The following is a 27,391-nucleotide window of genomic DNA, read 5'->3' on the forward strand; positions in this document are numbered from 1 at the left end:
GATACCGAGGTCAGTGGTATTGGGAACTGGCAGCTTAACGCCCTTGGCTGAAAAAATGACAAAATTAGAGTAAGGGAGCATCTCTACAAAGGAAAAACTTATTTGCAGCTTAATTTTTAAATAGACTCAGTGAATGCCCCCTCCTCAACCATTATGCAAAAAGTTTAGGAACCAACACACAGTTAAGCTACTTATATTGCAGTAACTTAGGACTTAATTATGCTATAGGATAGGATAAAAGCTTTGATCCTTAAACATTAAACATTGCATTAAATGGTTTAAAGGAAGAGCCTGCTTTGAGCTGTGCTAGTCCATGCAGAGATAATACAATCTCAGCGCTCTAGCTAAATTCCTAATGTTTACCTAACGTACTGGTAAGCCTCCCACAGAAGATGGGTCTCTTGGATTTATACTGAAATATAACCTTTTCCCTTCCATATCATATACAGCAGAGCTTACTCTTGAGGCAGGAGCCTAGAAAGTCTAAATCAGGCACCAGAACCTTAATTTTCCAATGGCAGCAACGATCACGATTCTCTTCTCACTGTGATCACCACTGACAACCGCAGATGCTAACTGTAACTCTGGAAGTAGGCGTCCTGAACACAATTTTGAAGATCCACCGCAGACAAAAGACAAAACCCACCACACAGAGCCAGTGGTTGATAAAAGTATTCAGGTAACCACATTTCACAGACGATTTTTGTCCTTCATGTATTCTCACTTGGGCAGAGATGGAGGCAGTGAGCGAATAGCAATAAGGCAGCCCAGGGCCAGCTGAAGAACGGATCACGAGGAATGACAGCGGCAGCAGGTCTATCCAAACATAGCCTCAAAACCTTCAAATATCGCTAAAAGCCTCTGTGAGGCTCTCTGAATTGCATCAACAAATGAAGCTCATGAGAGAGTGATAGTCTATAAGTCAAATATCTCTGTGTGTGTGTCTGTGTAATATATATGCATATCTGCATATATCTACCTATATGGCACACATATTCACTTAGGGGAAACAGCCTGGCAATTAATTTGGAACTCAAATGACATGGTTACACATAGAGCATAATTTCTAAACACAATGTTAGTAAAACAAAATTTATTTGTAAAACAGGACCTGTTATATAAAATGGCACACAATCAAGTTATACAAAAATACAAAATTTCTTTCTGATTACAGTTCTAGTTGCAAATGATAATTAGAAAGCATTCCTGGTGGCTTCCAAACAGCTGAGATTGCGAGCATATGGAACAGGGAGCAGCAAGAGTCCATGGTGCTGGGATGGCCAAGTGAGTAGAACCTAATTTCCAAATTCAAGAATTCCACCAGGTCACTTTGGAGGGACACCTCCTAAGATAAGTAGCTCCTGTAATGTCTTCTGTTTTGATACCCATCTTCCATACTTTTGCCAAGCCTAAATTTAGTTCCCAATGTTTCTTAATGCCCACAATCTGTGTGGCTATGAAACAGAAGGTAGACTGAATTTTCCTACATGATTTGCTCTCTCACCTATTTGGATAATTGTTAGTTACATAATTATATTTATTCCATTTCAAATGATATAAAAGAGTACAATGATATCGTTTAGTGACATCACATGTTAGAATGTTAACTTCTGGAGAATTATTGTTTCAAAATAGCTACTCTCACAATATTGTTTTCTGTGATCTTGCCAAGACGTGAGCTCCTGTTTCTTTAAAAAATAAAAATAAAATAAAATTCCGGACTGTTATTGCAAATATTCTGAAAAATCAGAAATATTACATGAGCTTTGAAAAGAAACCGAGGCATTTAGCAAATTTTAGCCTAGCTAGAGTAAAGAACACGGATACTTAAAAAAAAATACAATTTACCTTTTGCAGCAATTTAAAGGTCCAATCCTTTGAAAGGAAGCACATTAGCAAACAGCTGCTTATTAAGCCCTAGTGACATTAATTGTACACATTTCCATAATACCGGTCTAATTCACTGTCTAATTCTGGTAGGAGGCAATGCTTTCTTTCAAAAGATTCTCCTTCCATGGAATGATAAAATGCTGAGGCTTTTTTTTTTTTTTGTACAGAGCCTATATTTAGTGCAATAAGTTTAAAAAATCTGCTCTGAAATATTTACTTTACATTAACAAAAATAGCTTTTTTTAAAAAAATTGTAACAAAAAGGAGTTATCGCATAAACAGATCATGAATTATTCTTAGCAAATTACACTTTTTTTCTTAAAGCATTCACCATTACAATAAGCAGAACAATGAAATATTAGCCATTCATATCTGGTAAGCTTCAGGAATTAAAAAACCCCCCAAAACCCAAAACCCATCCCCAAACACAAAGAACGTTCAACACTTGAGGATCAAAACATTAACCAATTCTTCAGTTAAACATTGTAGAATTCTGGATACTTAATGAATTGCCAAGGAGAGGAGCACCTGCCAGTATGTTTTCAGATTTTATAGCAAGCATTTGAATAAAATGGCCATTTAGCCCTAAGCCATTGAAGTTCCTCTGAAGCAGAAGCCCAAGTACCGGAATTTTCAATGCTTTGTGTTTCATGTTTCTCTCCTTTTTTTATTCCTTCCAGCATTACTTAGTCTGCAAACCTATACACAGAAACTTAAAGGCTAAACTTGCTGGGTACCCCAGCTTCCTTTCAAATCAGGCACACAAATGTGTGGAGGATGCTACTAACGTCAAAATGAAAGAAAGACAAAATATAAGAGAAAAGTTTGCATAAGAAAGATTATCTACCCTTTCCTTTTTTACCTACTCTCTTATAGAAGCATTAGGGTAAACTACAAATACCTGAGGAGTTGGTTACTTTTTAATGTTGGCTGACAAATGCATGAGCTATTACGAAAATTCCCATATTGGGTCCACTTGTATGTTTCTAAAAGGAAAATGACATGGCTTCTTTGATTGGGGAAAACTGAATGGAATAACTCCTTATTTACCTGAAAGCATATGCCTAGTCTCATCCCACTAGGACTTATGCATCAGTAAAATAAGGTCTTGATTTTATGCACGCATCAGGGAAATCACCCCTGAATAAACTTTAGACAGAGAATTCGGTACAATAATTTTACCTAATTTAAATAACTAAAGTTAAAATCTCCTCTAAGTTATTAAAAATGTTAATCAGGTATGAATCTTAACATTTCCATTAAGACAATTACAATTGAAAACATTAAATGACGGCAGTTGCCTTGTAAAAGCCACCCGTATGAAAGGAGTACATGTTTGACAAAAATAAGCATAAAAAAGGTATTAAATCCCTGTTCCTGTTCTCTGATTTTGGCTGATTATGTGTGTGTGTGTATATACATATACATATATATACACACATACATATACATATATACACACACCCACACACACAAATACATAGTTATGTGTATATATTGTTTTGGAATGTCAATGGGTTCCATAACGGTCGGCTAGGTTCAAGCAGAACTTGCTCCCGAAGCCTAGAAAACAAAGTCATACAGAGTATAATCTTAGACAATTACCATTAAAAGGAGATCATGAATGATGTTACAAATACACAGATGGTCACAAACAGCAATAAAGAAAAATGGATTGAGAATCCTTCTCCCCCAAACCTAAATTCCAGGGTCTGAAATTCCTGTGATTGTAGAAAGTCACACTTCCCTCTGGGTCATCTTTGAGATATGCAGAGAATTCATCTCTAGTCTATGTTGCTATAGTGCCCAGGTTTTTTCCTCCATTTTCTCTGTAAGTTTTTCCTGTATGATAGCGAGCAGATTGCCAGATGTCTCTTTCTTAAACTTCTACATCACATTTGGTAAATTTTTCTAAAATAATTTTCAAAGATTTATAGAAAGACCTTACAAACCTTCAAAGTTTCCTTAACTAGTGAGGCTCTCTCAAAAAAAAAAAAGTCTAAGAGGAAAGCTGGAAGTACTTATGTTTAGTTTAGTGATGCCCTGTCAAATGTAAAAATTTAAACGTTTTTCTGAACATTATTTTATAGACTTAAAAAAAACTCATATTAAACTATCCCATTAAGGAGACAGACAGTGAACTCGAACAGCAGTGTTTCTACAGATGCAGCAAAATAGTTATGACGCTCTGTTAACAGAACTTTCATCTATGGGAATAACACGTGAATTAAACCAAGCAAACACAAATAAGCAATCGTAAATTCTACCAATCCCCAAACTCTAGGAGGGAGTTTCTCAGGTACTTCTTTAGGGACACACACAAGATGGTGGTGGTATTACGGGTCAACTCTTAACATGCATACTTCGAAAGAGAGCAGATTTAGAGGTACTGATATGCTTGAAAGATTTAATTATCCTGTGAGCAACAATTCACACATCTCTCATGGGGACTTTCTGAACCACTTAAAACGTTGTTCTTAGAGATCAAATGCTACAATGTCCAAAGGACCAGAAAAACAATGCACACAGAAGATGTATTTTGGGACACCGCAGAGGGCTTTGCCATTAATCTGCAAGCAACGAACAACATAAAATAAAAGTAAAAGTGGAATGAAGATTTTAATGTGGTGTTTGAATTAAGGGACATTAATTTAAAGCTGAAAGTAATATTAGGGGGAAAAAATTTCTACATTTTTGGCTTCTGATAGAATGCCACATAACCTAGGCAATTCTCCTACTATTAATACCTATGAATCAGGGGTTTAGGTAAGAGAAGGTATATTTGCATTCTGGTCTACCACAATTCAGCTATCTTTCCCTCAAGAATAATACAGAAATACATGCCAATTCATGGTCGAAGTAGCTAGTCCTAAACCTCTAATTATTTCTCCCTTTCTTTAAATGCTTGTTACTGAAGAGTGCTTTAATGTACGCTTCAACCACTGGAAAGACAGAAAAGGGGGGGAAGGGTGGTTTACATTTTAAGATTTTATATGTCTTTTAAAAGTTTTAGGTTTGAAACCTTATTTTCTGAACAATTAGGACAACCAAGCAGTGGCAAGAAGGAAACCTTCCTCATTTTTCCAGGCTATCTTAGGGTTGGCAGAATTTTCACTGTGGTCCCCCTCAGCCCACATGAAGTAAGAGGGATGCAGAAAGAAAGGGCAGGGAGGCAAGTAACCTGACAGGAGGGATTGGTGATTAGCACCCCTTCCCTGTTCATCCAGTGCTGTCTGATGCACACTTAAAAATAAGAGTTACATGGCCATTCTACACGCTCTTACTTATGATTAGAGTGATCTGTGCCTTGGGAATATAAACATTGAAGTTTTGACTTTATCATCATCAATGCTATTAAGAGCAACACCAAAATAGGCACTGGATGGGGTTACAGAGAAGAGTTTATAGCTAAACATTCTGTTGAGGCTTTAATGTAGGTTGAATATGCAGTTATTTTGCATATACATATACCATCCCCCCACCCCCGCAATGAAGCCATTTCCTTCATTCTTACATACTTAAATGGGCTTGTTTTATACTACATATTTCTTAAGTTGGACACCTATAAATCAAACCATTTATTAAAGTATAAAGGAGAAAGAAAAGAGAGTCTTCACCTCTCCTTTTTTTGGACATTATATGCAAAAAGAAGGCACATTGTTTTAAAATTAAGTGCTTAAGGATGTAGGCAATTATATAATATTCTGAAATAAACATGTTATTTAAGAATAATACACTTGTAATACAAGCGGTAATTAGACCAATATAGCTAAAGACATCTGTCATTATGCAGTGGTGAGAATATATATGGGAAAAGCTACTCAGGATTTTCTTATACTGGTTAATTTTAAGTTGCTTTTTTCAAATGAAAGGAGAGTAGTTATATATATATCACTGACCAGAGGTAATTTATCTTTCTCACATTTAAACTGAGGCTGGAGAAGACCAGATTGTCTTTTTGAGTGGGAATGTGGGTGTAGACGGAAATAGCCTTGTTTGCTACTGAAAAATAGCTTAAGAAACAAAGAAAGTACAATCCAGGCAACAGAAGAAAAAGTCAGCAAAGGGGAAAAGACAGCAACATAAACAAACCAATATTAAAAGAAGGGGGGAATATGAATTTCAGCAAGTTGAAAGGAATTGCTATCATCACTTCTAAAATAAGTATCAAACCGTCAGTTCAAGTGCACAACCAAATGTTCAGTCCCATGAAAACTAAACACTGACAGTTAAAAAGAAAAAAATGGAAACTGCAAGTTCACCTCAGGGACAAAAATATCCCCTGCTCCACCATGAACACTGTTCCTTTCAGCTTACTTTTACAGAAGGCGGTCTCAGTTGTGACAAGAATTCTGCCATCCAAGTGATGGGTAAACACACAAACAGAAAGAGCAGCACGTCCTGCGTGACACAGATCACAAAAGCTTCTCCTGAAGAAGTGCAGTCAGTGAAGAGAGAGAGAGAGAGGAAGTGAAAGTGAAATTCTTGGAGGGTGGCCACCTCCTCATCTCCACCTACCATCGGTTTTAGTTCTCTGGCATCAGCAACACCTCCCTTCCCAGCTTCTTTCATTGCTTTCCTGCTGTTTTCCACAAACTCCTGCAAAACAGGGACCAGATTACATAAATTCTTAGGTCCTTTCAGACTTCAGTTGGTAGATGATTTCTAAAGAATATTTACATTTCTGACTCAGTAATGGTAAATGGATGGCCTAAAAACATAGCAATAAGTAATATTTGGTACCACACATAAGAGCAGCTAAATTTGTGGGGATGCAATCTTGATATAAAATCTTTTTTCCCACCATTCCTTGTGACAATCTCACTTAGGCTCAAAGAGATGTCAGTTCTATCTGAAAGAGAAAATACCTTTCGTTTTTTAGAAAACACTATTTTTCCACACTTAGAATATTGTTTTATTTGTTGTGTTACTTTTTCCATATCAAGGTTAAATGGAAAAGCAACAACATTTTACTCTATAAACCTCCTCTTTAAAATAACCCTAGGAGGTAAAAGAAAGTGTTGATACCACTAAGTATAGTATACTGTTTTTACCAAGCCATAAATAAGCTATTTGAAAAAAAAAGTCTATCTGGCCTTGAGATTACTCCATAAAGCAGGAAGACAGGGAGTAACAACCAGAACCAGTGGATAGAAGTAGTTAAAATGGGATTATGCCCTGAAGGAAACATTTCTATCCTGTCAAAGTTTATGGAGTACTTCCTCGTTCAATATCCTCATCATTCTTATAGAGAAAACTAAAATAATAAAAACTATATATTTTACTCTGCTTTTCTTCAGTGGCTTAAAAAACAAAAACAAACCTCTCCTCCTAAATGCCTTAATCACACAAGAGATGATGCTTCTAGGTCAAATTCCATTATGATAATAACAGTTATGACGCTCTGTTAGCGTCATTATAGGATTGTAATTGAGTTAGGATTATAACTGAGATTATGAAAATGTCCAAAATGTAGCTGGTAATGTTCTTAGTAAAAGAGATAATGAGTACCAAATAGGTCAGTTGAATCACTTGGAATTTTCGAGATTGAAAAAAAAAAAGAATCTAGTTTATTTATTAATACATTTATTTTAGATTTAACTAGATAAACCATGTTTCTGGAAGATGGTGTGTTATTTCAAGGTCTAATGTTTAATCTTAAATATTATCCATTCTTGAGATAGGAATATTTTATAGCTTTATTAAAACACATCTTTAATTGGGCAGCATTTGACATTGAAACTAGTATTTAAACCATTTTAGAATGGTTTCTAAATTTTTTAAAAAATTTAATTGAGGTTCTAATATAGGGAAGCTGCAGAGGTTACGTAACTATAAAGAATCTGAATATAATATCTGTGTAAAGGTTCAGATCTTGACTAATGGGAAACAATACCATCTACCAGTCATGGGTCTGATAATCTGTATTCATTACAAAACTCCTTCAGTTTGGCCTGGAATACTTAGGATAATGAGTTTTAACAGGGCTGACAGCAATAATACTTGGAAAGGTGGTGGATGGAGAAATACAGATAGGCACTACAACCTGGGAAATAAAACTTTTGTCTTTGAGTTCTGATTCAGGAAAAGGCACTTAGAAGACTAGCTGTCCAATGTTCCAGTTCAAGGGCTAAAAAAGTCGATTCAAGTGTATCTAACTGGAGAGATGGAGAGAGCAGTATGGAATAGTGTGAACTCAGGACTCTTAATGGGAAACTGCTCTAGCAAGGTAGATTTGAAATGGTCTCGTTCATGCCAAGAGGATCTTCTTCCCTGATTTCCCCAAGACTAACCTCATTCACGGGTGCTGAAGGTTTAATTCTGAATTACTCAGTTTCATATAATGGGAATTAAATACAGAGAATAGTCTACAAAATATTTATATTAGTATTTTTATCCTTAAAGCAGTAGAGGGCATTTGAGGTACTTACCATCAGCACTTTATCCATATAAAATTCTCTGCCTGGGCTCCCATCATTGTATTTTGTATCAATGGCAAAACACAAGAACAATACATCCACTACCATTTCGTAAATGGACAGGAAGCAATGAGCGACTAGGAAAGCAAAGAGGCAGACGATGATCAGAGGCAGCACCCATACTGTGTAATCTTGCTGGTAGTTGAGCAGCATAATCCCAGCCAGACCTGTGCTGCAGACTATCAGCACCTAAAGCAGAGAGAACAAAGATCACATTTAATAACCTCCTGCAGAAAACCACTATTTCTTCATCATTTGCAGACTTCTCCATTTATAAATGATGGTTGTATGAGTCCATGCCACCGCAAGTTAGAAAGCATAATCCATAAATGCCCATATACATGTACATCATATAACATAAATATCATCCTTGTTGACACTAAAAATAATCAAGTTTTCCAAATGTTATGCTTGTTTCCTAAAACTTCACTTATTCAGCATCTGTGGCAATTTTTAAGATAAATGTATACATATCTTAGAAAAAAAATTATACACACTGTTAGCACTCAGAAGGAAATTATTGACATTTCAGGGTATTGCTATGTATTTTTTCTAAGCATTTTTACATATATGAAATAGTATTATACAAACATATCATTAAAAGCTCTTCATTAATATTTATATATCATAAATGTTTCATAAATATCTATTCAGCTACATATTTACATTTTATGGGTGATTTAAAATTTATTTAACCATTCTCCTATACTTGGAGACATATTGTTTTCAGATATAAATAATGCTGCAACAAACACCTCTAAGAGCTTTTTCTTTGTTCCATATTTTATTTCACATAGAATATGTGGTAAATTTAATATGATTTGCCATGAAGTGTTGATTTGGACTATTTGTGGAGAAAGAGGTTGCCAAACACACTCATGCTGTAAAAATAAAAGAAACAGCCATTTGCCTACTGTCAAGAACCACCTACTCTGATGCTTCAACACTGTACATGCAGCACTTTAAATTTTCTGTGTTCCTTTTAATACTTTTTATTTCAGTTTTTCAGTAACTCTATGAATGGCTTATGGCAAACATTATCACCCTCATTTTATAGATTGGGAAACATGCTTAGAGGGGCTAGCTGATCTGCCCAAGGCCACAGAGTAGAATAAAGATAAGATACCATTCAAAAAATGGTCTTATGATGCCAACACCAGTACTCTTTCCAGGTAAAAATTCAGCAAATACTTGGATACTGATATATCACCGTAACAGATTACACTGAATCCTAGCCACACTCTTCCCCAGCCCTTTACCTGGCCTAGCGTCAAGCTTTAAATAACAAAAGAAAAGAAAGAGTTCTCTAGAACCACAGCAGCCTTTCCTTGCCCAGTGCTGAGGACAGGCAGACTGAGAATTCTTCTTTTGCCTTTCCCTCACTATTTATCAACACCAAAACATCTCTCATTCACCATTATCTTAACCAGGAATTATAATGCATCAGAAGATGTATTGGTTAAGCTATAAATTGATCCCTCTCTCAGATGATTTTAGGGAGCAAATCTGGGTCTGCTCCCCTCTCATCATTTTTTGTGGCAATATACCTATGAATCTTCTCTCACAGTGACTTATTTTCTGGGGTGATGTCCACAAATAGCTAATTAGGTCCATTTTTTTTCCCTCTTCTGTTTCAATTTTAGGATGAGTTATTTCTTATACTCTTCTTCAATGTTTTTACATCCACCCTATGGGAGAACTCAGCTGCTTTACACTCTCTCTATGGCACTAAAAGTTAAACCACATTTGAAATGTTAAAGTCAATTATAGGCAGAAGATGTGGCTCAGACAAGTAGATGCTGAGACAAAAACTGTTAAGGTAGAATACTGTCACATGAGAACCAACTTCAAAAACTAGTGACATTTAGCTTAAAAAGTCAATTTAATAATTTACTCCCCAATTTAATTTAATAATTTAATAATTACTCCCCAATATAATGAAAGGGTATCATGCACTCATTCAAGCCGAGGATACATTAGTGGTTCTCAAACTATTAGAGGGGCTGGAAATCCCTTGGGGAGTTTGTGAATAATGCAGATTCCTGGGTCCTGCCCCCAGAGAATCTGATTGGTTTGATTTAATATGAAGCTTAGCAATATTCATTTTCAAAGAACCTCGGGTGATTCTTAGAAAGTCCACAGTCTATAAGGAGTACTGCTCTATATCACTGATCTCCATGGTAGAGCACACATAGCCCAGAGAAGGTTCAAGAGAATCACCTGGGACTTTTATTTGTATTTCCCATAGGTTTAAAATTTTACACTTTATAAAGCATATATTAGTGAAAGCTATACATACATCATTAATAAATAAATGTAAATATATTGGGGAAATGTGCTCAAATCATTTTTTGGTAATAGGATGTTTGATTTTAAAGGTTTAGACATTCTTGTTATAAAGGATAAATTATTTGTGATGCAGTAGAAGAGATTCATACACAGAGTAGGATGTGAGAAGCAGGAAGAAAAGGATGCTGGTTTTGGAGTCAGAAAGATGTAGGACTGAATCAGTTAGAACTTCTTAGTTTTGTGACTCTAAGCAAGTTCACTTAACTTTTCTGAGATTGTTTTTCCATCTTTAAGAGAGACACAATAGGACATACATCCCGTAATTGTTAAAATAAGCATTCTGAAAGCATTTAACATAGTGACTGGCAAACTTAGCTTCTTTCTTTCTTTTCTTTTTTTTGTCATCATAAATCTTGCATTTATGATGCCCTTTTCCCCCATGGAACCCATGTTTTGAAAGATTTTGTTTACCAACAAAATAGCATCAACAAATAACTCATATTTTCATTTTTTAATAATTGAAGCCAGATTAAATTGTCAGCTAGAACATCTAATTGTCATAAAAAGTATTATCAAATAGAGGTAAAATAATTTCAAACAGAAGCAAAGAAACAAGATTTGGGGGAATTTTTTGGTGTAGTTTTATTGGCAATAAATATGCAGTATGCAATATTTATTAGACTTAAAATGCAATACCTATTAGACTTAAAAATGTTTAAAAAGCTTCTAAATCACTATTCTTAATCTTTGAGGACCCTGTAGGCCAGTGATCATAGGTCACAAGCCACTAAACTAGAGGAGCTAAGGTCTCTTCCAAATCTAATTTACCATTCCATAAAATCTTTGGGGCTTCATAGAAATGGAATACATGACACTGTCTTTTGTTTTCTTTCTAAAATCAAGATTTTGAAAATTAAATTTAAAATTTTGAGATATTATGAATTCACGTGCAGTTATAAAAAGTAACAGAACGATTCCATGTACCCATTACCCAGTTCCCTTCAATGGAAACACCTTGCAAAATTACAGTACAAAGTCACAACCCAGATATTCATACTGGTACGACAAAGATACAGAACATTTCCATCACCACAAGCATCCTTCGCTTTAACCTTTTATAGATATTCCTACTTCCCCCCTCCCCTATCACTAACTGGGTGACCACATATATGGTCTCCATTTCTACTGATATAATATTGTCATTTCAAGAATGTTATATAAATGGAATCATACAGCACTTCATCTTCTGGGATTGGCATTTTTCACTCAGCATAATTCCCTCAAGATTCATCCAAGTTGTTCCATGTACTAGTAGTTTGTTCCTGACACTTTCATAATGTTTATTATGATCTACCTAGTTGAACTATCTGATCAAAAACTATTTCTGCATACTAGTAGCCATTAATTTCATTAATTGTAATGAAAGAAACTCTTTAAAAGATTTATTGTATTCTGTGATCAGAACTATATTTTTGGAAAAGGAAAACAAGAATTTGTCTTAGTACATTGGAAACCCAGAAGTTTTTTTTTCCTCTTATCTTTCTCCTTTTTTGATTTCTCAATTTAAAAAGTGTTTACCTTTCATGGTTTTAAAAGTCTTGTTTTTACAACATTAGAAATATTATGTTATTCAAAATTATATTTTTCTGGAAAGCAACTTGGAAATATGTATCAAAAATCCTATTATGTATTTGAACTCATTAATTCTACTTCTAGGATTCTGGCCTCAGGAAATAGATATTAATGTGGGCAAGAACTGGTATGCAAAAGTTTCACTTTATAATAGTAAAAAATTGAGAAAAGTTCAACTGTAAAAAAACCAAAAGAACCCAGAGGCTTTGTTAAATAAATGATACAACAACTATATAGACATTTTTAATAAAATGAGAAATGCTCATAATATAACACGAAGTGAAAAAAGGGATACAAAACTTCCTTTTCTACCAGATTTTAAATTCTCTTTATTGACTAGTATATAAGCAGCACCCAGATTAGCCCCTAGTACATTACCAGTAGGCACTCTATAAATATTTGTTGAATGACTAAAAGGTTATGATAAACCTAAAGAAAAAATTTTGACAGGTCATTAGGTTGCTGAAAAACTCAAAGCCAATTTTAAAACACTGTATTTTATCCTGTATATATTTTTCCATTACAAGAGAAATGCATACTTAATATAGAAACTTTATCATATAAAGTTTATCAACTTTATCAAAGTTTCTATCATATCATAGAAACTTTACCATTATATGATAAAGTGGGGGGAGGTGCTTGGAATCACTCATATTTTCAGTATTTCAAAGCAACAGTTATTAAAAATATTTTGAGATATTAATTTTCTTTCTCTTTCTTATGCACATTTTTATGCACATTTTAAAATGGTTCTGTGATGGTCTAGTAGTTTTATTCAGCTTTTCCACTTATTATACACATTATCACATTATAAACTCAATAAAATACATGGTTTAGGGAATTCCTTGGTGGTCCAGTGGTTAGGACTTGGCGTTTTCACTGCCATGGGCCTGGGTTCAATCCCTGGTTGGGGAACTAAGATCCTACAAGCCACACGGCGTGGCCAAAAAAAATTTAAAAAGTTAAAAAAATAAAATAAAAAAACAGGGTTTAAGAGGTGAATAGTCTGTTGATTATTATTTCCAACCTTTACTGTCAGGCAGTAGATTGTTTACAATTAGTCACTACTGTAAGTAATGCTGTATTTAGAATTATCTCCAGTAGTTTACAATCATCAGAATCAAAAGGCTTTAGGGGGGAAAAAAAAAGGCAGGCCCAGGGACAAAATTAATGTCAGTTGAGGCAATTATAGCACACAGTGATTAAAAACTTTGAAGTCAGACAGATCTGAGTCTGAACTCCAGCTCTGCCACATTCGAGTTTTCTAAATTTGGACAACCTACTTAGCTCTCTAAACTTTGGTTTCCTTTGCTGTAAAATGAAGATAATAGTAGTAGGTCTCCTTACAGGGGAGGACCAAATATAACACTTCACATAAAGCACTGCCCTCAGTACCTGGTACTCAGCAAGTGTCTCAATCAGAGTTACTAAAATTATCATCGTGATCAAATGTTGCCACTTGGTATAATTTTCTCCCTTATTCTCTATATGTCTTCTTATTTCTCTTTTATTTTAATTGCTCTGCATTATATATGTTTTTATTTGAAGTTGCTTCTTATCTTTCTTAGCAGTAGGGGTCAATTATAAATACATAAAAAATGAACAAAAAAATCTGAAGCCTTCCCTGAGTTAGTCATATAGCACATAAATAATAGCAATGGTTACTGACAGGGTCAGACCTGTACTCATTCGTTAACATGAATTAACTCATTCAATTTTTACTATAAAAATTATCCTCTTATTGTTAAAACATGACAAAAGAACAAATCCAGGAGTCATAATGTTCGTTTAATTACAAATTTTCAAAATAACTATCTGTATGGTTTTATAATTCTTTTTAGATGACAATTGCCTGAGAACTTAAAACTACATTACACAGTGCTAATCAATGCCTTTCTACATCAAATATTTAATTCCCTTTCAAAAACATTTTAAAGGCACAGTGGTTGGAGTAACTTAAGTGTTCAGCAGTAAGAGAACAGCATTTCATGGAACAGTGGCCATCATGATAATGAGTAATTATGAAGATTATCAAAGTAATGCAAAAAATATATATACAGAATATGAAGTGAAAATAGCAGAAGAAATAGCTATGTATACCAGGATTGTTATACTATAGAAATATAAGCCTGTGAAAAAACACTGGGAGGGAATATAAAAATAAGTTATTAGGTTATAGTGGTGGTGCCGTTTTCTTAACTCAATTTTTCAAATTTTCTGAGTATTTTATGGTTTGAAATATAGATACAAAGATAAAGTGAGTCCTCAATTATAATGTTATCTAATATTTTGCAGATTTTAATAGCACAGAATAGAAAAACACTTTTGAGGACAGTTAGGTCTCATTCCCTAACAGCTCTATTTTAAGGGGTTTATATATAGTAACGATGACGGCTAATATTCATCAAGAACTTGCAATGTATCAAGCACTATCTTAGGTACCCTACAAGTATTAATCAGTCTAACCCTCACAGTTCTAGGGGTTTGGCACTATTATTACCCCAATTTCACAAATGGACAAACCGAGGCACAGAGTGGTTATATACCCTGCCTCAGGTCACACAGCTAGTCAGGCCAGGATTTAAATCCAGGCAGTCAGGCTCCAGATGCAGTGCCCCTAACCATTACATGGACTGTTTCTTAATTCAAAATATGTAATGGGCAAATTACTTAACTGCTCCGTGCCTCAGTTTCCCCATCTATAACATGAAGATAATAACAGTACTTCCTTTACAAATTTATTACGAGGATTAAATGAGCACAATACATGTAAAGTACTCAGAACAGTGCTTGACACATATTAAGGGTTTTATAAGTGCTTGCTGTATATTATGTGACTTTTAGGTTTTTTGTGGGCTACATATATTTTTGAAATTAAAGAGCAACTATACGCATATGCAAAAATTTACTGTCTGTCTCAGATAATATACTTGGTCTTCTTACCTTGCCTAGGAATAACATGAAATCCCCCACTGTGTTGATGGCAGCTACTCGCAAAGCATTCTCCACGAGAATGACAAAGGCGTCCTTCGCTGAGGTGCAGAAGTTGGTGCTGTTGATAGCTGTGGCTGTGTATGCGTTCTGGACAAAAGCAAAAACAATTTTTCATCAGTACATGTAACCTTTAAGATTTAAACCAAACATAGTTAAAGCATAGCTTGTGAAACTAGTTCACAGTTAAACCCATGGCTTTGGTGAGGTACAGATTTAGATTAAGCTCAAGGAAATATGAGACATTAAAAAAAAAACCTGATAGGGTAACGAGAGCTTCTCATTTAGCCTAGCTTAGGTCCTTTAAAAACACTGATATTTATTAAAACACACATAAACCTTTCCAATATCCATTAACTTCTTCCATGTATTAGTAAATCAAACCATAATTTAAACTTTCCTAGATATCTTGGGTTCATTACCATGCATATCAGTGATGCATTATTACCACTTCAGTGATGCTTTAAAAGCTGCACACACACACACACACACACACACACACACACACACACACACACACAAAGCCATCAGATTGCTGTGCTGCTTTATTTGGAACCCTTCCTCCTTGGTACTTTCTTCTATGCTGTCTTATCTCATAGTTCTTGCAATAGACAGCTGTTTGCTGCCGATCTTATACCCCTCCCTCCTGGGGCAGGATCCTAAATTCCCTTTAAGAAAACAGACCTTCCCCATTCTTTTGGAGTCTGAGTGAGACTAACACTACCTCCAGCTCTTGGGGTGGGCCTTGGTTGATGTAAGCCAATCAACATGTTCTACCTACAACGATTCAGGGATTCGTACATAAACTAACCAGAGCCTATGAAAGTAAAAGATGTTCCCTGGGGCTTCCAGGGGGAAAAAAAGAAGTTTCCTTTCTCTTCCATAGGTGCTCCTGACAGAGCAGCTCTCTCATTTTTCTGGACAGCAAGGTGTGAGGGTACGAATTGCCATGGCTGTTTTGCCAACATAATGGAAGTCAGAACAGGGAGAGGAACCAGGTACTCGCATTGGGTGACAATGTTTGCAAGATTAGGAACTAGCCAGATTCTGGACTTCTTAGTTATTGAAGCTAATAAATTGCTAAGAATCTCTCCCTTCTTCTCTCTCCCCTACCCCCTTCTCACTCTTGCTCTTTTTTAGGCCAGACTGAGTTGGTTTTCTGTCCCTTGTAGTACTGAGTCCCCAGCTGACATACTTTTATTAAATCATACCTGCTTCTGCTGCCCCATGTTTTCCTTGACCACTCAGACTTTTTCCTTCTTTTTTACATTGCATTCTAGAACAGCATTGGCATTTTCAGGGAAATGTGAATAAGTAACATAACATGAAATATGTCTGAGTCTTAGAAGGGAACGTATATGTACTTTGTAACTAAAACTTATGGTTCTAACCAAGAGGGAGGGAACCCAGCCCCCACCATCAACAGCCAAGAGGATTGAAGTTTTACTGAGCTCTGCCCACCAGCGCAACAGTCAGCTCTACCTACCACCAGTCCCTCCCATCAGGAAACTTACACAAGCCTCTTAAGTAGCCTCATCCACAAGAGGGCAGACAGCAGAAGCAAGAAGAACTACAATCCTGTGGCCTGAGGAACAAAAACCACATTCACAGAAAGATAGACAAGATGAAAAGGTAGAGGGCTATGTACCAGATGAAGGAACAAGATAAAACTCCAACTAAATGAAGTGGAGATAGGCAACCTTCCAGAAAAACAATTCAGGATAATGATAGTGAAGATGATCCATGACCTCGGAAAAAGAAGGGAGGCAAAGATCGAGAAGATGCAAGAAATGTTTAACAAAGACCTAGAAGAATTAAAGAACAAACAAACAGAGATGAACAATACAATAATTGAAATGAAAACTACACTACAAGGAATCAATAGCAGAATAACTGAGGCAGAAGAACGGATAAGTGACCTGGAAGACAGAATGGTGGAATTCACTGCTATGGAACAGAATAAAGAAAAAAGAATGAAAAGAAATGAAGACAGCCTAAGAGACCTCTGGGACAACATTAAATGCAACAACATCCGCATTATAAGGGTCCCAGAAGGAGAAGAGAGAGAGAAAGGACCAGAGAAAATATTTGAAGAGATTATAGTCGAAAATTTCCCTAACATGGGAAAGGCAATAGCCACCAAGTCCAGGAAGTGCAGCGAGTCCCACACAGGACAAACCCAAGGAGAAACACACTGAGACACATAGTAATCAAATTGGCAAAAATTAAAGACAAAGAAAAATTATTGAAAGCAGCAAGGGAAAAACAACAAATAACATACAAGGGAACTCCCATAAGGTTAACAGCTGATTTCTCAGCAGAAACACTACAAGCCAGAAGGGAGTGGCATGATAGCCTTAAAGTGATGAAAGGGAAGAACCTACAGCCAAGATTACTCTACCTAGCAAGGATCTCATTCAGATTCGATGGAGAAATCAAAAGCTTCACACAAGCAAAAGCTAAGAGAATTCAGCACCACCAAACCAGCTCTACAATAAATGCCAAAGGAACTTCTCTAAGTGGGAAACACAAGAGAAGAAAAGGACCTACAAAAACAAACCCAAAACAACTAAGAAAATGGTCATAGGAACATACATATCGATAATTACCTTAAACATGAATGGATTAAATGCTCCAACCAAAAGACACAGGCTTGCTGAATGGATATGAAAACAAGACCCATATATATGCTGTGTACAAAAGACCCACTTCAGATCTAGGGACACATACAGACTGAAAGTGAGGGGATGGAAAAAGATATTCCATGCAAATGGAAATCAAAAGAAAGCTAGAGTAACAATACTCATATCAGATAAAATAGACTTTAAAATAAAGAATGTTACAAGAGACAAGGAAGGACACTACATAATGATCAAGGGATCAATCCAAGAAGAAGATATAACAATTATAAATAAGTATGCACCCAACATAGGAGCACCTCAATACATAAGGCAACTGGTAACTGCTCTAAAAGAGGAAATAGACAGTAACACAATAATAGTGGGGGACTTTAACACCACACTTACACCAATGGACAGATCATCCAAACAGAAAATTAATAAGGAAACACAAGCCTTAAATGACACAATAGACCAGAAGATTTAATTGATATTTATAGGACATTCCTTCAGAAAACAGCAGATTACACTTTCTTCTCAAGTGCGCACGGAACATTCTCCAGGATCGATCACATCTTGGGTCACAAATCAAGCCTCAGTAAATTAAAAAAAACTGAAATCATTTCAAGATCTTTTCTGACCACAATGCTATGAGATTAGAAATTAATTACGGGGAAAAAAACGTAAAAAACACAAACACATGGAGGCTAAACAGTACGTTACTAAATAACCAAGAGGTCACTGAAGAAATCAGAAAGGAAATCAAAAAATACTTAGAGGCAAATGACAATGAAAACACGATGATCCAAAACCTATAGGATGCAGCAAAAGCAGTTCTAAGAGGGAAGTTTATAGCTATACTAGCCTACCTCAAGAAAAAAGAAAAATCTCAAATAAACAATCGAACCTTACACCTAAAGGAACTAGAGAAAGAAGAACAAACAAAACCCAAAGTTGGCAGAAGGAAAGAAATCATAAAGATCAGAGCAGAAATAAATGAAATAGCAGCAAAGAAAACAATAGCAAAGATCAATAAAACCAAAAGCTGGTTCTTTGAGAAGATAAACAAAATTGATAAACCATTAGCCAGACTCATCAAGAAAAAGAGGGAGAGGACTCAAATCAATAAAATTAGAAATGAAAATGGAGAAGTTACAACAGACATGGCAGAAATACAAAGCATCCTAAGAGAATACTATAAGCAACTCTATGCCAACAAAATGGACAACCTGGAAGAAATGGACAAATTCTTAGAATGGTATAACCTTCCAAGAGTGAACCAGGAAGATATAGGAAATATGAACAGACCAATCACAAGTAATGAAATTGAAACTGTGATTAAAAATCTTCCAACAAACAAAAGTCCAGGACCAGATGGCTTCACAGGTGAATTCTATCAAACATTTAGAGAAGAGCTAACACCCATCCTTCTCAAACTCTTCCAAAAAATTACAGAGGAAGGAACGCTCCCAAACTCATTCTATGAGGCCACCATCACCCTGACACCAAAACCAAAGATACTACAAAAAGAAAAAGAAAATTACAGACCAATATCACTGATGAATATAGATGCAAAAATCCTCAACAAAATACTAGCAAACAGAATCCAACAACACATTAAAAGGATCATACACCATGATCAAGTGGGATTTATCCCAGGGATGCAAGGATTCTTCAATATATGAAAATCAATCAATGTGATACACCACATTAACAAATTGAAGAATAAAAACCATATGATCATCTCAAGAGATGCCGAAAAAGCTTTTGACAAAATTCAACACCCATTTATAATAAAAACTCTCCAGAAAGTGGGCATAGAGGGAACCTACCTCAAGATAATAAGGGCCATATATGACAAACCCACAGCAAACATCATTCTCAATGGTGAAAAACTGAAAGTATTTCCTCTAAGATCAGGAACAAGACAAGGATGTCCACTCTCACCCCTATTATTCAACACAGTTTTGGTAGTCCTAGCCATGGCAATCAGAAGAGAAAAAGAAATAAAAGGAATACAAATTGGAAAAGAAAAAGTAAAACTGTCAGTGTTTGCTGACATGATACTATACATAGAGAATCCTAAAGATGCCACAAGAAAACTACTAGAGCTAATCAATGAATTTGGTAAAGTTGCAGGATACAAAATTAATGCACAGGAATCTCTTGCATTCCTATACACTAATGATGAAAAATCTGAAAGAGAAATTAAGGAAACACTCCCATTTACCACTGCAACAAAAAGAATAAAATAACTAGGAATAAACCTGCCTATGGAGACAAAATACCTGTATGCAGAAAACTATAAGACACTGATGAAAGAAATTAAAGATGATACCAACAGATGGAGAGATAGACCATGTTCTTGGATTGGAAGAATCAATATTGTGAAAATGACTATATTCCCCAAAGCAATCTACAGATTCAATGCATCCCTATCAAATTACCAATGGCATTTTTATATGGCACTAGAACAAAAAATCTTAAAATTTGTATGGACACACAAAGGACCCCGAATAGCCAAAGCAGTCTTGAGGGAAAAAAACGGAGCTGGAGGAATCAGACTCCCTGACTTCAGACTATACTACAAAGCTACAGTCATCAAGACAATATGGTACTGGCATCAAAACAGAAACATAGATCAATGGAACAAGACAGAAAGCCCAGAGATAAACCCACACAACTATGGTCAACTAATCTATGACAAAGGAGGCAAGGATATACAAAGACAGTCTCTTCAATAAGTGGTGCTGGGAAGACTGGACAGCTACATGTAAAAGAATGAAATTAGAACACTCCCTAACACCATATACAAAACTAAACTCAAAATGGATTCGATACCTAAATGTAAGGCCAGACACTATAAAACTCTTAGAGGAAAACATAGGCAGAACGCTCTATGACATAAATCACAGCAAGATCCTTTTTTGGCCCGCCTCCTAGAGAAATGGAAATAAAAACAAAAATAAACAAATGGGACCTAATGAAACTTAAAAGCTTTTGCACAGCAAAGGAAAACATAAACAAGACCAAAAGACAACCCTCAAAATGGGAGAAAATATTTGCAAATGAATCAACTGACAAAGGATTAATCTCCAAAATACAAAAACAGCTCATGCAGCTCAATAGTAAAGAAACAAACAACCCAATCCAAAAATGGGCAGAAGACCTAAATAGACATTTCTCCAAAGAAGACATACAGATTGCCAAGAAGCACATGAAAAGCTGCTCAACATCACTAATTATTAGAGAAATGCAAATCAAAACTTCAGTGAGGTATCAACTCACACCAGTTAGAATGGGCATCATCAGAAAATCTACAAATAACAAATGCTGGAGAGGGTGTGGGTAAAAGTGAACCCTCTTGCACTGTTGGTGGGAATGTAAATTGATACAGCCACTATGGAGAACAGTATGGAGGTTCCTTAAAAAACTAAAAATACAATTACCATATGATCCAGCAATCCCACTACTGAGCATATACCCAGAGAAAACCATAATTCAAAAAGACACATGCACACCAATGTTCATTGCAGCACTATTTACAATAGCCAGGTCATGGAAGCAACCTACATGCCCATCGACAGACGAATGGATAAAGAAGTTGTGATACATATATACAATGGAATATTACTCAGCCATAAAAAGGAACGAAATTGGGTCATTTGTTGAGACGTGGATGGATCTAGAGACTGGCATACAGAGTGAAGTAAGTCAGAAAGAGAAAAAAAATATCGTATATTAACGCATGTATGTGGAACCTAGAAAAATGGTACAGATGAACCGGTTTGCAGGGCAGAGTTGAGACACAGATGTAGAGAACAAATGTATGGACACCAAGGGGGGAAAGCCATGGGGGGGTGGGGGTGGGGGGGTGATGAATTGGGTGATTGGGATTGACATGTATACACTGATGTGTATAAAACTGATGACTAATATAAACCTGCTGTATAGAAAAATAAATAAAATTCAAAAATTCAAAAAACCCCCATAAAACTAATACTAAACTTTCTTTGGGTTATTTGTATGGAAATATGTTAATATAAATGTTTCAGACATTACATGAGATTCCTAGAAATCTTATATGTTCTGGTATAATGTTATAAGTCATAATTCTAGTTATTACTTTAAAATGTGTATCTCAGAAATAACTAAATTTCCTTGTCAATTGCATTATTATGAACTTTCATTAAACCTTTAACTGTGGTCATTTTTAAGTCTTTTGTCATTTACACACAATTCTAGGTGTACTCTGATGGTTTTGCAATAATGTTCCTATAAAAGGGTTTCATCTTCAAGGAATGCATGGAAAAGACTCTGACAAGTACAGGTTTCTGGTAAGTGACTATACTGCTGAACTGAATGAATAAGCATTTTCAGAAATCTAATGGAAAACTGATGAGTTCATAAAAGTGCTAACAAAAGATCAAGATGAAAAAAAATTACATGGGACTGAGTGAACTGATGAGGATGATCATAATTTTTGTGACTTTCTGCTTGAATAAAAAAATGTGAAAAAAATACAATGATGTATATATTCATGTATACACATTTAGTGATTTGTGGATTTGGTGTTTTTCATCATTATAATAATAATTTCCTTTTGACAAAAAAAAAAACCAAAAAACTTACGGTCCTGAGAAATTTTTGGTTTTGTGCTGACTTAAGAAATTGTTGGTGAGTCCAAAATATGGAAGTTGTTGGAAAACTGCAGGACACGAAGGGCTTACTTTACACTGTGTTGTCTGAAAAGTTTTAAACATTGAGCCCAGGAGAGATGGTCTTTAATTTATGAATGTTCCAACTGTACGCGTGTTAGTTATTAAGAACCTGGTATGAAGATGAGGCTTGAGTTATCAAAAATTTAGCTTGCCATTATATGCTTAATTTTATTGGTTAAAAATGCAGAACTTTTCAGGGCCAAGGAGAGAGTACTGTACTGAGTAGGTCACTACTTGTGGTTCATAAACTTTTTACAGTAATGGAGCAGCAAGAAATTATGTTGCTCTTTGAGAAATATAGTATGATTTTGATATATGAAATTCCATCATACAAATTGGCATAACATCACAATATATTACTATATCAGGTTTGTAGGTCTTCTTATCCTGAAAGTTAATATATACAACATTTTAAGGAAATCATACTATTAAATTGTCCTGGTAACATTCATTTGCTGCTTGCTCACTTATACTGTCATCTGCCAGTGTTTCCTATCAGTTAAAAGGCAGCAGGCACCTAACTGCAGTGGTTCACATTTTTTCATCTTCTACAAAGCTTCTTTTGAAACATTCTGCCAAAGGCCTCATGACATCGAAATAAACTATACTTTTGATCTTGTATAATAGTAACTCGGCTGAAAAATGATAAAGAACTTCCCGAGCCTGATCTATTCTCAAAGAACCCAGATTAGTTCCCACTTCTCACCAGTTCCCTATGTACTCAAGAAAAAACCCTATTTAACAATTTATTCTAGAGAAGAGGTTTTCAAACTACCACCTGTGGGCTAAATCTGTACTTCTGTACATAAGTTTTATTGGAAAACAGCCATGTTCATTTGTTTACAAACTGTTTTGGCTGTTTCCATGTTATGATGGCAGAACTGAGCAATTGTGGCAGGGACTATATGGCCCACAAAGCCAAAAATATTCACTGTCTGGTCCTTTGCAGAAAAACTTTGCTGACCCTGGCTCTAGAGTAATGCCAAGAATCAATACCAACCTCACTTACAGTCTAGGGAACCCACCTTCTCGTCCCTTTCGAAATACAAACCACATTTGCTCATTTCCAGTCTATTAGTACCTTTTCCCACAACTTCCAGACTTGTAGCATTTTTTACTATAATTCTTCAGTTCAACAATTGACAAATGTCCTTGGTGATCTGAGATACAATTTCCCTGAAGAGAAAAACCTTATTTCCCCTATTCTAAGATATGATCCAGGGGCTAATAAGCCAGTTATTTAATAAAAGGTTTTCAGAGGGAAATACCCTACCATATTAACTATATACATACTATATATATGTATACACACACACACACACACATATATATATATATTATTAATGTTGATGTAAAAAAGCATCATTATAATGTCTAGAATCAAGGGTATTGGATGACCCATTTAAATCAACTAGGTGTTGTCTTAAATCCCACCCCCTCAGTGAGGACGAACAACTCTTAACTCTTAACTCTTAACTCTCCACTTTCCAGTTTGAACATAACTTTCCTTGAAAGAAGAGACAGAAGCAAGAGAGGATCCACACACCTCCAATCTCTCTTCTCTGTTATCATCAGACCAGCTGAGTCTAGGAGCAGACCCAACACTTCCAAACTAAACTACAAAAGTTTTTGTTTGCTCTCATTAATTTTCAGAAGCTTCAGTTCATTTGACAATTATTATTCTTCCTCTGCTGCTTCTTTCTTCTCTCCCCCAGCCAGCTCCACCCATTCCATCTACTTTTAGAGCAAAAGGCTATTTGTAGACATGAAAGGAGGCAATAATGATTTCTTTTCTCCACTCCTCAGTTCCAGGGTTGGATATTCTCATAGAAATTTAGCCTTCTTGGCAATATTCCTACAGATCTATGCAACTCCTTTATATTCAACCTAACTGAAAAAAGTAGGTGGGTATTTTATAAACGTTTTCCCTCTCTCAAGGCAGGAAGATGAGCTGCATGTGATACACAAAGGTCAAGATGACCTCTTCAGGAAGAACAATGTGCTAAAGATCATAGCAGGCCACTGAAATTTCCCTCTGCTTCTATACCTCTTAGTTAAAGCGTTCATGCTAAGGTTCTCAAGAGATTCTGAGTCCTTTGTAGCTTTCCCTAACTGTTCTCTGAGCTTTCTGCAGACCACTTACTTAAGATTTTTAGAGCCCACCCACCTGCTTCCCAGACCGCCTTCCTGATCTTGAGCTAAACTGCCCACAGACAGGCATAATGATTAACATTTAGCCTGTGCACAACATCTGCTCAGGCAGGGCACAGGCTTAGAGACTATTCAATTCTCAGAAGCAAGATAAAAGATGATCACCATCCAGGAATCTTTTTAAAAGGATGCCTGTTAGTCCAAGTGGTCCCTGGTGTGTGCATTTTTGTGAAAAAGTACTGGTCATGTGGAAGAAAATATGTTAGGGCAGAGGATCGCCAGGCAGGTAACCCAGGCCTGCCTGGCCACCAGTCAGAGAACAGCTTCTACATTTTTACACACTTTCTTTTGTTCACTGAAGGACCTAGAAATTCTCTTAAAGTTTAAAATCTTTACATAATAACTCATAATATGGGCAAGCTAGACAGCAATGGTAGGAAAAGGGGAACAGTTATGTACAACTTTGTGGATCATTATACATTAAATAAAGGAAATGGTAAGTAAAATGATCCCCTTCTTATTTTGAGTGAGGGAATGGAAGGGGTACAAAGTCCAATCTATACCATATATTTCATTCAGTTTGGTTGCAAATATTATTTTAAGGGGCATAAGAATTAAAAGTTTGTTGCAAATCTTAATTTAAATAGATTGTCTTTAAAACCATCACTTACCTTAGTTTATAGCATGAAACATGAAAGTTTGAGATGTTTGCATATTCTCTATAATAAACTATACTTTAGTTTTCTTTCAGTTTCACAAAAATGTATATACAGTTGACCCTTGATCAACGCAGGGGCTGGGGTGCCAACTCCCCCTCACAGTCGAAGATCCGTATATAACTTTATACTCTGTGTTTTCTGTGATTCCAGCATCCGTGGATTCAACCAACAGTGGATTGTGCAGTACTGTAGTATTTATTTTAAAAAATTTGCGCGTACGTGGACCCGCACAATTTGTTTTTCATTCTATGTTGATTTCACTACATTAACATATTAAACGACACACCTACCCATGCCAGTACTGTACATTAAGGACCAAAACAGGATAAGAAGGGGGTGGCACCCCACTCCCTCGAAAAAGCCCTGCCCCTCGCTTGGTAGACTAATGCATGTGCCTCCCCATCATCAGCCTCACTCCTCCTCCCTTTAAAATTAAACCCCTCTCGCCAGGTGGGCGAGAAGTTCATCAATTTAAAACTATGTTGTTCAAGGGTCAACTGTAGGACACTGTGCATTGTCATGGTAAGATCTAGGTAAACTTAGACTAGAAAACTTCCTCCACCTCTAGGTCATGTGATCTGTCACAAGGTACCAGGCTCAATTTTCTCACGTATAACAGAGGAAATGTGCCTTCCTTTCAGAGTTGTGTAGAGAAAGTGATAATATATATGAAGTGCTTCGTATACTATCAAGGATTTAAGTAGGTGCTCAAAAAATAACTCCCACTCATACTATGTAGAGAAAAGCTTTATAATCTTAAGAGCTTATCAACCAGAGAGCAGACACCCTCCAGTGTTAAATGTACTATCTTCAAGTGGAGTCAAAGTAAATCAAGGCCTGAGTAATCCAATGCCCAAATGTAACAGATTCTAGTTGTAACAATCTTTCTACCTAAAGTGAATTCTACAGGTTAGATTAGATGTACCATAACTTTCCTGTCACATTAAGATAAGCACCTGCAGAACAAAGAGCAGTTCACAGTTCACTCTGTTTATCTGCAAAACTCTAGCACCTATGCTGTAAATATTTAATAGCTTATTTTAAAAATCTAAAGCTCTTTTTCTGAAGTCAGCTATATTTTCCACATTGTTTAGCATTGAAGTATGGTTTGGGATTATGGAATTTCATAGTGTGCTGCACAATGACTTTGGTCTACCCTGCCTCCATGTAAACACTCCTCTCTATTATCCTCTACATTCTCTAAGGCAGTGGCAACAAACTGGTGGCCTATGGGCAACTGACATTGTGGGGTCCAAAGACAACACAGTGTTTGCTTTGGCTCACTCAGAGTTATTCTTTTCTTTATTAGTTGTCAACATTTTAATAGCAGGAGATAAAATGCAAACATCCAGAATTCTGGCTTCTCTTAGAAAACTGGAAGAGTTAGAAACTGTCTATCAATTCTCACATGGCAAACAGTATCCCAGAGCTAAGTAGTGATGGCCCTCTTTGGATGGAAAGTGACCATCCAGGTGATCACTCTCTACTGCTCCCTACTGCTTTAGACCCTGGCTGCTGCACTCACTCACAGAAGTGATGTAACGGACTTCAATGGGCCCTGCAGGGGTTTGTGTTGTCCAGTCCTGCTCCAGGATTTTGACTGTGGGTTGCATGCTGACATCAGGAGTTGACAGCAGAAGAAAGGACAGGAGGAAAATGATGCAAAGGGACCTTAACTAACTCACTGTTAACCATTTCCAGAGAGTACTACACAAAACAGAACTCCAACTGAGAGACTCTGCATGTGAAGTGTGAGCCACAGTGCACGGCACATGGTAAGTGCTCAGTAAGTGTTAGCTGGCATTATAATTAGTATTACGTTTTCAATGTACTCTATTGAATACTCTAAAGATCACCTCAAAGAATAAACAGGTGACTTGACAAGAAATCTTTGAAAAATA

The 27,391-nt window shown here is 36.1% G+C and overlaps 1 protein-coding gene across 4 annotated transcripts in view; it reads right to left on the reverse strand.

Annotated features, from left to right (window-relative positions):
- SLC44A1 (solute carrier family 44 member 1) overlaps positions 1–27,391 on the reverse strand; it is a gene marked incomplete at both ends in the record, with an annotated part of 214,177 nt that overhangs the window by 54,076 nt on the left and 132,710 nt on the right. For 2 of the 4 annotated variants that reach the window (XM_082657024.1, XM_082657025.1), the window contains 3 exons: positions 6,409–6,489; positions 8,322–8,558; positions 15,234–15,371. In XM_082657024.1, the coding sequence (XP_082513150.1) occupies positions 6,409–6,489; positions 8,322–8,558; positions 15,234–15,371 (456 nt within the window). Of the gene's footprint in view, positions 1–1,114; positions 3,454–6,198; positions 6,490–8,321; positions 8,559–15,233; positions 15,372–27,391 lie in introns of those variants that run through there. The other 2 variants (XM_082657023.1, XM_082657022.1) reach the window with 2 other exon arrangements.

This window comes from Grampus griseus (genome assembly GCF_964374135.1).
Source record: "Grampus griseus genome assembly, chromosome: 6".
Lineage (NCBI taxonomy): Eukaryota > Metazoa > Chordata > Mammalia > Artiodactyla > Delphinidae > Grampus > Grampus griseus.